The 15,042-nt window shown below is 41.2% G+C and overlaps 1 protein-coding gene across 1 annotated transcript in view; it reads left to right on the top strand.

Annotated features, from left to right (window-relative positions):
* The first annotated feature begins 2,300 nt into the window (after positions 1-2,300).
* LOC149163479 (putative ADP-ribosylation factor GTPase-activating protein AGD11) overlaps positions 2,301-15,042 on the top strand; it is an 89,235-nt gene continuing 76,493 nt past the window's right edge. Inside the window, exon 1 of the mRNA XM_089431742.1 lies at positions 2,301-2,393. Coding sequence (XP_089287868.1) covers positions 2,301-2,393 — 93 coding nt within the window. The remainder of the gene's footprint in view (positions 2,394-15,042) is intronic.

Here is a 15,042-nt window from a genome sequence, read left to right as displayed (position 1 = left end):
AGGGCTCACATAGGGCCACGTAGAGACAGCCAAGTGCTGCGCAGAGCACCAGAGGGGCCAGCGTGACTGACGCAGAGGTTCCCAGAGCTGACACAGGGACTCCTAGGGCTGACGCAGGCCAAGGAAGGCTGACGCAGGGCCAACGCTGGGCTTGGAGTGGCTGACGCAGTCTAGATTGGGCAGACGCTGGGGTTGCAGAGCAGTTTTGTGCTGAGGAACTGCCAGAAGGGTTTTCTGGGGTTTCAGCCAGGAGATTTCTCTCAAACTGTGAGGTATAGCTGCTAAGGAAATTGTTAGGATATTCCGACACATAGGAAATAGTTAAGTACAACTTGGTCTAGTATAGAGTTAGGTATAGAGTTAGGTAAAGTGTGTTTCTTTACCTTGTACATTTTGTAACTTATAATCCGACGGTTCATTCTCTCCTCGGTATTACCGACACTTGATCCGTGGCTTGACACCCGATTGGTCCATGATTTCTATTTAAAGCGCATGGAGGGTCATTTGTAGGGTAATCCGTGCATGAGAGAAGCATATGTAAATTTTCATTCTTTTATTAATAAATTGCCTGAAGTGGCCGCGTTGGCTCAGGCCGTGGACTATTTCCCTCTTTTAGGGTTTTAACCACGTCAAAAATACTGGTGTATTGATCTACGATCTGTTGTGAGCGGTGTCCTTTGGTGTTCTATCTGAAGAACTTACCCTGTAAATTCCTACAGAAATTCTCTGTTGGGTAGGCCAGTGTTGGCACTCAGATTGTACTCTGTTATTGCTTAATAAGAAAACCCTCAGATAGTTGCACCAGTTTTCCTGCATTGGTTTCTCCGGAGACATTGGTCCAAAAATAATGGTGTCATGTGGTCTGTTTGTTCTTGTTTCTTTTAGTTGCTGATCTGTAATATGTTGAGCATGCACTGGTGTTTATTTTCAATATTTACTTTGTAAATAACTTGTTAAAGAAAAATAACAACTAGGTAGGAATAAATCAGAAATAGTGCATGAAGGGTTTCCAAACTAAGTAAACTTAGTACTTCAACATCTTCTTGCACTGTACTCTTTTATCTTTTTGTTCTAGTGGAGTTGCCAGGGGTGATCCTATGAGTTAGCAATGATAATACCAATCTCACCAAGATACAAATATAAAAAGTCTTACCAAGATGATGTTGTTGAGTGCTGGATCATCTGACATTGTCCCCGGAAATGGCGCCAAAAAATGTTACTGCCCAAATTAACAGTTTTGTCAAGGCCCATACAAGATGCTAAGATGGCACACACAGGACAAGTGCTCATTGTCACCTCGACATGAGTCCCCGTTCTTCAAGCCCAATTCCCACTTAAATGACTTTTTCTCCGAAAGACTCCCACCTAAATGACGGGGAGGATTCCTTAAAACTATTATTTCACCAAGGAGATTGGTAGGCTAGTGCCTAAAATGGGGTATAATATGAAGAGAGGAGTTAATTCTTTCTAATTATGCTAATCTGGAAATGATATCTATGCAGAAAAATAGTGTAGACCAACAATTGAATTTACTGTAAACTCAAGATATTAAACTTGTAAATAGTTCAAAAAAGTAAACAATTAATATGCTTACCAAATATAGAAGTTATACTTGAAGTGTACCTTAGATAAGGGGTTGTCCTGTGTTATTCTGCTTGCTATTCTGTGACTGCAGCTCTGAAAAGTGCAAAAAAAATGCAGAATCAACAAAGTAACCCCCTTTCTGGGACCACCTGATATTATTTTGTTGTCAGTTTCAAGCCATCTTTTTCTTGGATCCATTCTCATGGTTTTAGCTGATTGAATATTGAAACTATGAATATGGTATTGTGAACAATGTTGTAATTTACAATTATTACCTTTGAGCCCCTTCACTCTAATGATTTTTGCATAGGTACATGTGCCAGAAACAGTATCAATGAAGGTATTGATAATGAAAGAAATTTCCACAAGTTTAGAATAGACTAGCGTCATGGTATAAGAAATATAGGTTTATTCTCATAGTATTTACTAGTGCGGTTGAGTACAAGGCATTTATACTGTTATGAGTAAATCGTCTGAATGAAATAATATTGGAATTACTAAAGATTTACTAGGAAGTTGCCTAGATTTGTGCTTAATGTAAGTGCAGTGTGCAATATTGAGATTTGCACTTTTTGCTTCTTTAATGGGGATTTTACTATTGTATGTCTAAGATACGAATTTTTTTATTCTATTCATTTCCTTCTTCATTGTTGGAGATATTATTCAGTTGAGGTTGATGGGGCCATTAGGAGGCATGCTGTTCTAAGTAATTTTGCATGTATTTCAAGTATAGGTCGACAAACATTGGCGTTTTCATTTGCATAAAGTGCTCTGGCGTGCATAGAAGCCTTGGAGTTCATATATCAAAGGTATTTAAGGACTTCTTTTGTCTGTAATATGCATTCCAAATGAATAACCTGTCTTTATTTTTGTAAGAAAAAATTGACGTGTATGAGAGTATTTAAATGAACTATACAAAACAATTTATTTTCCACCTTTCATATTCATATGATAAGCGTTGGCACCCAAGCACATTTTAAATTATGTTAGCATTTATATATTTCAGGCAAACAGCCAACCCCAACTTAGAATGATTCAATTTGTAATGTTTAATTCACCGTTCTGTATTGAGGTCTCCATGAACGGGGCCATTAATTTATGGAAGATAAGGGCTCCAGCATTTGTGCGAAATAACCAAGAGAATTATCTTCAGTTTTGATTGATGTTCAAGTGAATTGCAGCTAAGCATAATCCATGTATAATCTTAACGATACAAAACCACTGTGTTCAGCACATCCTGGGCATCCACATTTACATCTCTTGCTCGTTATTTTGGCTCAATATTTCTATAAACATCAAACTTTTCAAGATTCTGTTCTTACATTATACACAGTGCAAGGTGATCACCTTGTGTGATGATTTGTTCATCATATAATCAGGAGGATAGTACATAACCATCCAAATCTCAAGAAGCATTCGTACCAACAATGTTGAGATCCCTTAAATACACATTTTAATGCATTATGAATCTATCATACTGTTTGTTACATCTCTCAATGGTTACAATGTGCTTAACCTTATCATTATCAGTTGGTAACAAGTATGCATAATAGCTTATTTATTCTAATAATTTTTTATATAATATAAACTGCACCTCCTGAGTCCTTACAAATCATTATCTATGAGAAGAAATATTCTCAACAAACAAAAGTGCTTATAGGAGGAACTTGCAACCAAAACCAGGATAACCTGAGATCTATAATAGACATGTGCAAGCATGAGAATAATTCTCGAAGGCTATTATATACCCAGACCTAGAGCATATTAATTATTCATATAACCGTTCATAAATTGTTTATGGTGCACATGGTTTAATTATCTTCAGTTTTGACTGATGTTCAAGTGAATTGCAGCTAAGCATAAACTGTGTATAATCTTAATGGTACAAAACCACTGTGTTCAGCACATCCCGGGCATCCACGTTTACATCTCTTGTCCGTTATTTTGGCTGAATATTTCTATAAACGTGAAACTTTCCAATATTCCATTCTTACATTATACACAGTGCACGGTGATCACCTTGTGTGATGATTCATTCACCATATAATCAGGAGGATAGTACATAACCATCCAAATCTCAAGAAGCACTCAATTGATAGTAGATACATTGTACCAACAATGTTGAGATCTCTTAAATACACATGTAAATGCATTATGAATCTATCATACTGTTTGTTATATCTCTCAGTGGTTACAATGTGCTTAACCTTATCATTATCGGTTAGTAAAAAGTATGCATAATAGCTTATTTATTCTAATAATTTTTTATATAATATAAATTGCACCTCCTGAGTCCTTACAAATTATTATCTATTAGAAGTATTCTCCAGAAACAAAAGTTCTTATAGGAGGAACTTGCAACCAAAACCAGGATAACCTGAGAGCTATAATTTACATGTGCAAGCATGAGAATAATTCTCGAAGCTTATTATATACGTGGACCTACAGCATGTTGTTTATTCTTGTAACCGTTCATAAATTGTTTATTGTACGCATGGTTTTATTTCTTAATATTATGAGTGGAACATTATATCATATATATTATTGTATAAATCCTTCATTGTACCACTGTTGCTTGCAGTTAACATAACTGTCATTACCAATATGTGTGATACTACTACAAATGTTTGTAGATCTGTTAATAAAAACTGATCACAAACAAAGGATGCTTGCAAGAGCTTGAAATAAATAAATAAGCTTCAAACTAATAGACTTCCAAGCCGGAATCGACTATTTTTTATAGCTTGATTTCCCAATGGAATAGAAGTAACAAGTAATGTTAAATTATGGTATGTTCTATGCTTAGAGCAGTTTACTTATTTTTCTTCTTATTAGCCACAGATTAGCAATCACATATACATTAAGTAAAGTGCAGATAAAACATTAAATGATCAACAGAAAACAAGCCAAGACAAGAGACACAAGATGTGGCGGCTAGGCAGGGACAAACCCTAATGCGGGGAAACCCTTTGATCAAATCTTTTTTTATCTTCAATAGTTTAACAGAGAGAATTAATACAAAATCTGAATTCAGTAATTTTATATCAGCAGTAGCAAACCCTAGATCAGCGAAGTCAAACTTGGTCAAACTAGCTGAAATTGACCTCTTAAATACTTGATCAATTTCCGGTCAACTTGTCCTCGAACAGCTTGAAGAAACAGCCCTTGAACAGCCCCAAAAGTTCAGTCAATTTGCAGATTTCTGAAGTCAACTTGCAGCCCTACACTACGGAAGTCAACATCGGTCAAACCAGAGGTCAGATCACCTCGATTTTCGTGCCAAAGATTGCGGCCTGCCTAGGAGAGGCAACCACGCCCAATCCGCACTTTTGGAAGGTCAATGCTTGGTCAACACTGGTCAAAGAGATGACCTGCTGCCCTAGCGTCCTTCTTTCTGCATCTTCCTTGCCCTAGGACGTCTTCCTTTTCTGTCACATGTGTGAGAGAGAGAGAGGCTCCTTTTATGTGTAGGAGAGAGAAAGAGAAGATGAGTGAATTGAATTGTCCAAATGAGTAGAATGCTCCTTGTATTTATATGCAAACATTGAGGTTGAATAGACATGACTGTTGAGCTTCTGAGCCTACATAAGTTTGTTGGTCGACCTTGACAATTTGTCCATAATCAAAATAAATTCATATCTCCATAAATACTTATCGGAATCGGGTGATCTTTAGATCAATCCTACACCTCTCGATGAAAGGAATCTAGGAAAAATATCAGAAGCCATAACTAAGGTGATCCACATGGAGTTTGGCCTTAGTTGCCAATTTTAACACTCCCTCTCAACTAGGGAGAACTTCATATGCAATCTGTCAGACCGTCACTCCTATCCATCCATCAAATGCACTGCCTTGTACAGCTTGACCCTACTCTGCTCTACTTTGCTTTGCTCTGCTCGAACTATGAAGAAGAAGAAATGATCGAGGATGTATCATACCATCCTCCACTAACCCAAAGTCAGTCTCAGAGTGTGAACCACTCTCACTGATTCCAGATCAATGGAGGTCATCCTAGCATAGGGAGTACGGTAGATACAATGATGCATCCATCGATAGTACTACTATGGTCCCTATCCTCATTTCCTTGCTCATTGATCAGATGAGAGGTACTTCCAATGAGTCCTAGACTGCATGGGTAGGATGCCTCGATAGGAGAACTAATCATCCTGTCCACAGGAGAATGAATCATCCTGTCCAGTGGATGCCATGGAGAACTAATCATCCTGGCCTCCAGGAGAACTAATCATCCTGGCCTACAGGAGAACTAATCATCCTGCTCCACAGTCACCACGGAGAACGAATCATCCTAGCCCACAGGAGAACTAATCATCCTGTTCCACAGTCGCCACGGGGTGTCACAGGGGAAGGTTGAACCTTTACCCTGTACATAGTGCACCATCAGGGGATGGTGAGTCGCCTTGTGGTCACATATCGCTCCAAGAAGTACCCCGCGCCCCCTGGAGCTCCCAGAGCTCAATACATCATACTAGACCCTCATAAGAGGGTCTTTGAATGACACCAAGTCGTTCTCGGAAAGTCAAGAATTTGACCTTTCCTAGGGGCTTTGTCAAAATGCCAGTGACCTGTTCATCTGTACTGATATGTTGGAGCCTTATTGCTCCTCACTGCACCATATCTCGAATATAGTGGTACCTCATATCGATATGCTTGGAGTGATCATGAAATACGAGATTCTCTAATAAACGGATCTCGCTTTGGTTGTCACACAGAATCACAGTGGTATCCAGTGTAAATCCAAACAGCTCACTGAAGAGCTTTCGCAACCAGACTGCCTCACAGGAGGCCATGCTAGCAGCAATGTACTTTGCCTCGGCGGTGCTCAAAGCCACCAACTTTTGCTTCCTACTCATCCAGGATATCGAGGCAAATCCTAAAGAGAAACAGCACCAGGAAGTGCTCTTTCGGTCCACCACACTGCTTGCCCAATCAACATCAGTATACCCAAGTAGTCTCACATCTCCGGTAGTGTATCTCAACCCATGAGTGATTGTGCCACGAAGATATCTCAACAGATTCTTGGCACCAATCTAATGTGAGTGGTGAGGCTCAACCATATGTTGACTCAATGTGTTGACTGCAAAGCATATATCCGAACGGGAGTTCACCAAGAACATTAATGCTCCGACGAGTTGACGATACTTAGTAGCATTTCGTAAAACATGTCCGGCAGCACTACCACTTAACTTCTTGAAGTCAAGCTCCATCAGGGTAGTTACAGGCTTGCAGTCCACCATGCCGAATCTCTCCAATATCTTCACCACATATTTTCCTTAAGATAGGAAAATCTCCCCTGGTTTTTGCCAGACTTCCAGTCCTAGGAAATAGTGCATAAGTCCTATATCTTTCATCTCGAACTCAGAAGCCAACTCCCTCTTACATTCGTGAATGAGAGGGTCTGCACCTGTTAGAAAGAGGTCATCAACATATAGCACCAGTATGAGAGGCTTGTCATCTGTAACCTTAAAGTAAAGGTTAGGGTCTGCTTCACTCCTATTGAATCCCAACTTCATCAAGTAGCTATCGATCCTCTCATACCATGCTCGGGGTGCTTGCTTTAGCCCATAGAGGGTCTTCTTCAACTTGCACACATGAGATTCTCAATCATAAATCTCAAATCCTTCGGGTTGCTCCACATAGACCTCCTCTTTGATCGAACCATGTAAGAACGTAGTCTTGACATCCATCTGATGTAGGTTCCATCCTTGCGAAGCAGCAAGGGCTATGATCAAGCAGATGGTGGTATATCGGGCAACAGGTGCAAATATCTCATCATAGTCTATACCTTCCTTCTGGGAGAAGCCACGAGCGACAAAACGAGCCTTATACTTTTCCACACTTCCATCAACTGCATGCTTTATCTTGTAAATCCATTTTGAAGTGACAACTGCTTTGTCCTGGGGTCTGGGAACTGTTGGAGTTAATGCTTACATTCCATATTTAAGAAGTTGGTTTGTGATGGTTGAGAAATTCTCTCAACCTCTCTATCTAATTTGGGAATAAGTTGGATCTCAGAAACTCTATTTAATAGAGTAATCTGAATGTAAACCTGTGTGTGTGAGAGTTTTTGCACATACACCATTTGTGCATAATATATAATTGAGTTTCTGTGACTGTGTGATTTTAGCTGTTTTTATCATGGTATCAGAGCTAGTATGGATCTGAACCTGGTCTTCCTTATGAAATAGAAAATGCGTTTGATCTCAGAACAGTTTGTAGAAGGCGGCCGCTTAGAATTCTTATCAAAATTGTGGTTTTCGGAGTGTTAAGCAAGGCTGTGCATCATCAAATTCGACGGATCCCACAACACCTTCTTCGAGCTATTTAATTACATGCTGCATATCCTTATTTCAGGTCGATGTTTAAGCCGAGAGGCCATACGTCTCATGCACAAGTATTGGAAGGCCGATAGGAAGATTTATTGCGTTAGCGTATCCTTGATTGGTGTCATTTATTAAGAATCTCTGCTGCGGTCGGGGATTAAATGGTGGAGACACAGACATTCACGCAAAGAGACAACCGATTCCAAATCGAAAGAGGCGTGGGCAGACTTTATGCTAGCCGTTATAGTTTCGAGCATTGATCGTCGACTCCACTAATACTCTGTTGGATTACCCAGTGTTTAGAGAATGCTCCACTGCTGTTAATATTTCGGCCTGCAACGCTGATTCCGTCATATTTGATTACTACGTCAGCGATCTCATCAACCATCAGCAGCAATCTTCTGAGCTGTGCTGGTTTGGCCTCCAACATCTGAACTAGAAAAGGTATTATCTTTTATCATGGAGTTTATGGTGTTAGATAAATTCAGTGGTTTGAATTTTCCCTCATGGAAAGTAAAAATACAACTGCAATTAATGAATAAAAATTTGTGGGGAATAGTGAATGGTTCAGAAGCAGCACCTACAGATGCCAAAGAGTTATTTGAATGGAAAAATAGAGATGACAAAGCTAAGTCTATTATTGGACTTGCTCTTTCTGATTCGCAATTACATCATGTAGATCTTACTAAAACATCAAAGGAAATATGGGAACATTTGGCTCAATTGTTTGGTGTAAAATCTACAAATGCAAAATTTTCCCTAAAGCTGCAATTGTTTAGTCTGAAAATGAATGAGGAGACATCTATGTCCAGTCATATAAATAATTTAATGTCTCTTTTAAGACAATTAAGTGAAGCTGGGACAAAGGTGGAGGATGAAGATGCTAAAGCTGTATTATTAAATAGTCTTCCTTCAAGTTATAGTAATGTTGTTTTTACTTTGAGTCAAATATCTACACAAACATTGCAAGAGACAATTGCAGCACTTCTGGGGGAGGAAAAGCGACTGAAACCAGAGGATGCCAAAGAGAACTCTCATGTAGAAAATGCCTTGTGGACAAAGTCAAGGATGAGAAAGAAAAATGCAAACAAAGGTGACATTGAATGCTACTATTGCAAGAAAACTGGGCATACAGCGTGGAATTGCAGAAGTCGTGCTAGTGATGTGTTAAAAGGGAAAGAATCAGCAAATATAACCACAGATGAATACCAATGGAATTCCGATGATGAAGAGAGTGAAGTTATTAAACTTTTTTAATATAACCAGCAGTTCAACTATGTGTCTGATGCCAGTAGTTAAAGATCAAGTAGCAGTAAGGCTCAATATGGATGGTTGTCCAGATAGTATGGCACTTGCGGATCTAGGGAAGGATCCCTCATTAGTGGTAGACATGGAAGTGGTTTCCTAATGAGGTTATGCGACAGATTGGGATGCTGTCCAGTAATTGACTTCGGGAGGTCCTTGATTCGGGAGTTGAGAAGGGAACTCGGGAATCCAACTTGCCAACTACACCTTTCCGAGGGTTATGAGGCAACTTGATGGAGCATCTACTGATAAGCTTGATTATTTTGTTATTTTCATGTAATGTAATCATTAAGGGGGGATGTTGGAGTTAATGCTTACATTCCATATTTAAGAAGTTGGTTTGTGATGGTTGAGAAATTCTCTCAACCTCTCTATCTAATTTGGGAATAAGTTGGATCTCAGAAACTCTATTTAATAGAGTAATCTGAATGTAAACCTGTGTGTGTGAGTGTTTTTGCACATACACCATTTGTGCATAATATATAATTGAGTTTCTGTGACTGTGTGATTTTAGCTGTTTTTATCAGGAACCACATCCCAAACATCGTTTTTCATAATGGACTCATATTCCTCGGTCATAGCATCCATACTTGATGCTTGACGGCATTTGTGAATGACGAAGGCTCATTTTGGATGATCGTGCTCATGATGGTTAGGTATCCCTGATACCTATTCGGCTTCTTACTTTCGCGAAAGGTTCCTCGGGGTGCAATGTGTCCTTCAACATTAGCAAGTGTCCCCCTAAGCCATGAAGACCTCTTCCTAGAAGAGGAAGGCTCTTGCGCAGGAGGCTCAATAGGATCCATAATCTCCCTCTTAATGCCAGCCTCTTTGCAAAAGTCATGAAACTCATTGGATTCATATTCAGTCCCATTATCAGTCCTTAAGATCTTGATCTTCTTTTTGGTTTGATTCTCGATCAAGGCTTTGAAGTGCCGAAACTAAGAGAACACTTCATCCTTCTTTTTCAAGAAGTATATCCAAGTCTTGCGAGAATAATCATCTGTAAAAGTGAGGTAATATAAATATCCTCCCAAGGAGTTCACATGCATCATACCAAATATGTCTGAGTGAACCAACTGCAATATATTGGAGGTCTTGCTTTGGCTTGAGGGGAATGGTCCCCTTTTGAGCTTCCCTTCGGCACATCCTGGACATGCACCTTCTTGCTCTAATCTGAACTCGGGCATCCTGGTCACCATTTTTCTTACTTCGGGTAAAGCTTTATAATGAAGGTGAGCAAACCTTCGATGCCATAGTTCAGACTGAAGAGATGTGTCACAGGACATGACACCCAGCAGACTTCCACCAACCTGATATAATGAATCAACTCGAAACCCAAGAGTAAAAGCATCTTTAAAGTTCATTTTCCATACACGTACCTTGTCATTGCTGAAGGCCACCTTGTAGCTTTTGTCTTCCATTGCCGAAATGGACACCGGGTTCTTTTTGAGATCAAGTACATATAATACATCTTGTAAGTGGATGGTATTACCCTGATTCAATTGAATAGTGACATTTCCTACGTCTTTCACGGGATATTTTGAATTATCTCCAAGAACAATTTCCAAGTTGGTTTCCTTCTCTATCAGATTATAGAGAGCTTCTTTGTAACCAATGAAGTGCCTTGAGGCACCACTATCAATAAGCCAATTTCCCAGCGAGTCCGGGGGAGCAGTGGTAGATAGCGCTGCTGGTAGATAATATTCATCTTGCTTATTGTTAACAGTGCTAGATTCATACCTGGAATTTCTTGCCTTCTTGAATGGTTGTCCTCTTCCTTGATTTCCGACACTTCTTTTACCTCTGCCATTTGACTTGTGTTGAAATTTGGTACCGGAGGACAGGTGGTTCCCTTAGGCTTTGATCTTTGGCCTAGGGAAAAGTGTCCAAAAGAATTTAATTTTTCTCCTAAAGTGACTTTATAATTTTATAAAGTTAAATCTAATTTAAAAGTGACTTTAAGTGATAAAGTTATTAAGTCTAATTTTAAAGTGACTTTTATAAAGTCAATGAAAAATTAGAAAGGAAAAGTGACTTTGGAAATAAATGACTAAGTGGGTCTTTATTAAAGTGGGGTGAATTAAAAAAATAGAAAGTGAGATTTAAATGAGCATTTAATCTCAACCATTGATCTAAATCTATTTCAGCCATTAGATTTAGAGATCACCCAAAAGTCACTTGGAGTTATATTAGAGGAAAATGAGGAAAAGGTCATTCATTCTTTCATGAGCAGATTGGGAGAAGGAGAGCAAGAGAGCAAGAGAGATTTCTGAGCAGGAAGGAGAAGGAGACAGCAGCTTGGCACACATTCCAAGGCAGCAGTTGAGCAGATTTGTACAGCTGATTCAGCACATAGTGAAAGGCAGATTTTTGCACAAAAATCGAGGAGCAGTTTGCTGATTTTTCTGCACACAAAACGGAGGTCGTACAGCATTTATTGCTGTCCTGTTTGCTGTAATTTCCAGATTGCTGTGAGGCACGGGAAAGGAGATAAGTTGTAAATTTGCTTGCTGATTTTTTGCTGAATAATTCTCACTGTAAAAAGACAATTTTCAGAAATAAAGAAGAGCTCTCAAACTGGTTTTCCCCAAGAGTTGTAGGGGGTTTTTCCAGGGTCAAGTTGACCAAAAATATCAGTGTTTTAATGTGTTTTAATGGCTGTTTTTAATTGCTGATTTTTAATTCTGCAATTTCCAGCATTCTGAAAAATTTCCAGAATTTGTGTTTTCAGCAATATTTATTTTTTTCAGTCTGTTAAATGTATGGTTATGGGAATGGGCATTTAACTACATGGGAGAAATAAGGAGAAACTGAAAACCGGGGTGAGAAAACAGAAATTTTTACATGGTATCGGAGCTTGAGTGCTGAAGGGCAGTTTGGGACAGCAAAAGGAAAAATTACAGTTGCTGATTTTTCACTCAGAAAATTCCAGCAAGCTGATTTTTTCATAAACAGCAGTTTTATCTTTACTACAGCAGTGCTATTTTTCAGTTTTAGGACAGCAGGATGTCATTGGGATTGAGGGTGGAGGATAGGCTGGATGGGCATATAAATTACAGTGTTTGGAAGGAGAGAATGCAGAGTATCTTTGAGGAGGCAGAAGTCTGGGATATCATGGTGCATACCGCACAGAACCCTGTTGTTGTGCCCACTGATGTTACTCAGTTGGCTGAGTATAAAAAGAAGAACAATAAGGGTAAGAGGCTGATTCTAGACGGAATCAAAGACCATTGCATTCCTCATGTGAGAGGAAAGAGCAATGCCCATGAGATGTGGACAGCATTGTCCAATCTCTACCAGAGTACCAATGAGAACCGGAAGATGGTCCTGAAGGAGAAGCTGAAGAACATTAAGATGGGTAATGATAGTGCAGCTGGATATCTCACAAAGATTACCAATGTGAGAGATGAGTTGGCAGCGATTGGAGAGGCCATTCCATCCACTGAGTTGGTGCGTATTGCAGTGAATGGCCTCCCCCGTTCATGGTTGAACTTTGCTGATGGGGTTTGTGCACGTGAGACCCTTCCCACATGGGAGAGGTTTTGGGATGATTGCATTCAGACAGAGATCAGGAAAGGACAGCTTGGGGCAGCCAAGCCAGTTGAGCAGGATGAGGATGTAGCACTGGTGGCAGGAGGCAAGAAAGGCAAAGGGAAGAAGCAGGCTTCCACAAGCAGTGGTGGGGGCAAAGGCAAAGGTAAAGGTAAACCGGGGAACACACAGAAGGACTATTCCAAGGTGAAGTGTTGGAATTGTCAAAAGATGGGACACTATGCAGTTGTGTGTCTGGAGAAGAAGAAGAAGAAGGGAAAGAACCAGGACGTGGCAGCTTCAGCTGAGATTGAGGACTTTGCAGGTCGTTTTGACCGGGAGTTTGCGTTCACTACATGTGAGTCCTCTAGTGCAGGATCACCTGCCACACAGGTTCAGAGGGAGCATGCTTTTCCCTCGATTAGCGGAGCATCTACAGGTATTTGGTATGTGGACAGTGGGGCTTCACGTCACATGACAGGAGTCCGTGAGTACTTCTCAGAGCTTTCAGAGAGTGGCACTGATATTGAGGTAGTACTCGGTGATGACAGAGTTGTTAGAGCAGTCGGGGTGGGGACAGTGACATTTCAGAGGGAGTCCAAACCTCCCTTGAAGGTGTCAGAGGTTCTTTATGTGCCAGGGATGAGGAAGAACCTCATATCCGTCTCAGCTTTGGAGGACAGAGGATATGACGTACTGTTCAGGGGAGGACAGGTGTTGATGTATCCCAGGGACACTCCAGCTGATTCAGCTAGAGTGATAGGTGTACGCCATGCAAAGGTGTACAAGTTTGCATTTCAACCCCTTTTGGCATTGAGCAGTAGTACCGACAGCAGAGCTAGCAGTTCTGAGCTGTGTGAGATTTGGCACCGCAGGATGGGACATATGTATCATGGAGCCTTGAGGACATTGCGGGAGATCACTACAGGTGTGCCAGATTTCAGTACTGATCACTTTGATACTTGCAGAGGTTGTGCGATGGGCAAATTTGCCAAATCCCTTTTTCCCAGCAATGACAGCAGAGCGACGGGGATACTTGATTTGATTCATTCCGATGTGAGCGGTCGGATGTCTCATGTTTCCTTGAGTGGGTATGAGTACTATGTTTTATTCATTGATGATCACTCCAGGAGGACCTGGATTTATTTCTTGAAGACCAAGAGTGAGGTCTTCAAGCGGTTTCAGGAGTTCAGAGCTCTTGTGGAGACACAGACAGGCCGAAAGATCAAGTCCTTGAGGTCGGACAATGGAGGAGAGTACACCCTTGGAGAGTTTGTTGACTATTGTGCGGAGGCAGGCATTAGGAGGGAGTTCACTGTTCCTTACAACCCCCAGCAGAACGGGGTTGCGGAGAGGAAGAACAGATCCATCATAGAGGCTGCCAAAGCTATGTTACATGATCAGGGGTTGCCATTGTTCTTGTGGGCAGAGGCCTGCAACACAGCTGTTTACTTGCAGAACAGGAGTCTGCATCGTGCCTTGAGGCACATGACTCCGGAGGAGGATTTCTCTGGGAAGAAGCCTGATCTTGGTCATCTTCATATCTTTGGATGCATTACATACTCCTATATACCCAAGGAGAAGAGGACCAAACTAGAGCCCACCGCAGAGAAGGGTATCTTTGTGGGCTACAGTGAGACCTCAAAGGCCTTTCGCATTTACATTCCTGCACAGAGGAGAGTTGTTGTCAGACGGGATGTGAAGTTCGAGGAGGACAGGGCCTTTAGGAGGTCACGGGAGTTAGAGTATCTGGATCAGCCAGACCCTCAGCAGCAGTTGAGTCAGTCGCAGGGATCCAGTGGGCAGGGATCAGGAGGATCCGGAGGTACATCTATGAGGATGTCAGGTCCGTCAGTGAGCAGTGGCTCATCGAGCCAGAGGGGTGGTGCTCCGGGCAGCATGCAGAGCAGTTCACAGAGCAGTTCACTAGGGAGTCCACTGATGGACAGTTCACACGGTACCTCAGCTTCTACAGGTTCAGGTGCAGGCAGGAGGACAGCAGACAGACAGTCAGGAGTTCAGGCTACTGATGATGATGAGGAGGAGTTTCATTCTCCGGTGGAAGAAGTGCGCTCAGGGAAGAGGAAGCCCAAGTGGCTTCAGGACACCTTGAGAGATGCCACATCTGTTGCTGAGCCGAAGAGGCCGGTCAGAGAGAGTAGACCACCTGAGAGGTTTTGTAGTTATATGGCGATGGTTACCAGCATCCTTGACTCTGAGCCTTCTAGCTATGAGGAGGCAGCTAGCCAGCAGGTCTGGAGAGAGGCCATGCAGGAGG

The sequence above is a fragment of the Pinus tabuliformis genome, chromosome 5_1, assembly GCF_031772625.1.
Source record: "Pinus tabuliformis cultivar Carrire ecotype Pingquan chromosome 5_1, CPIR1, whole genome shotgun sequence".
Classification (NCBI taxonomy): Eukaryota; Viridiplantae; Streptophyta; class Pinopsida; order Pinales; family Pinaceae; genus Pinus; species Pinus tabuliformis.
Note: the sequence above shows the minus strand (reverse complement) of the source record. Positions and strands in the feature narration are given on the sequence as shown.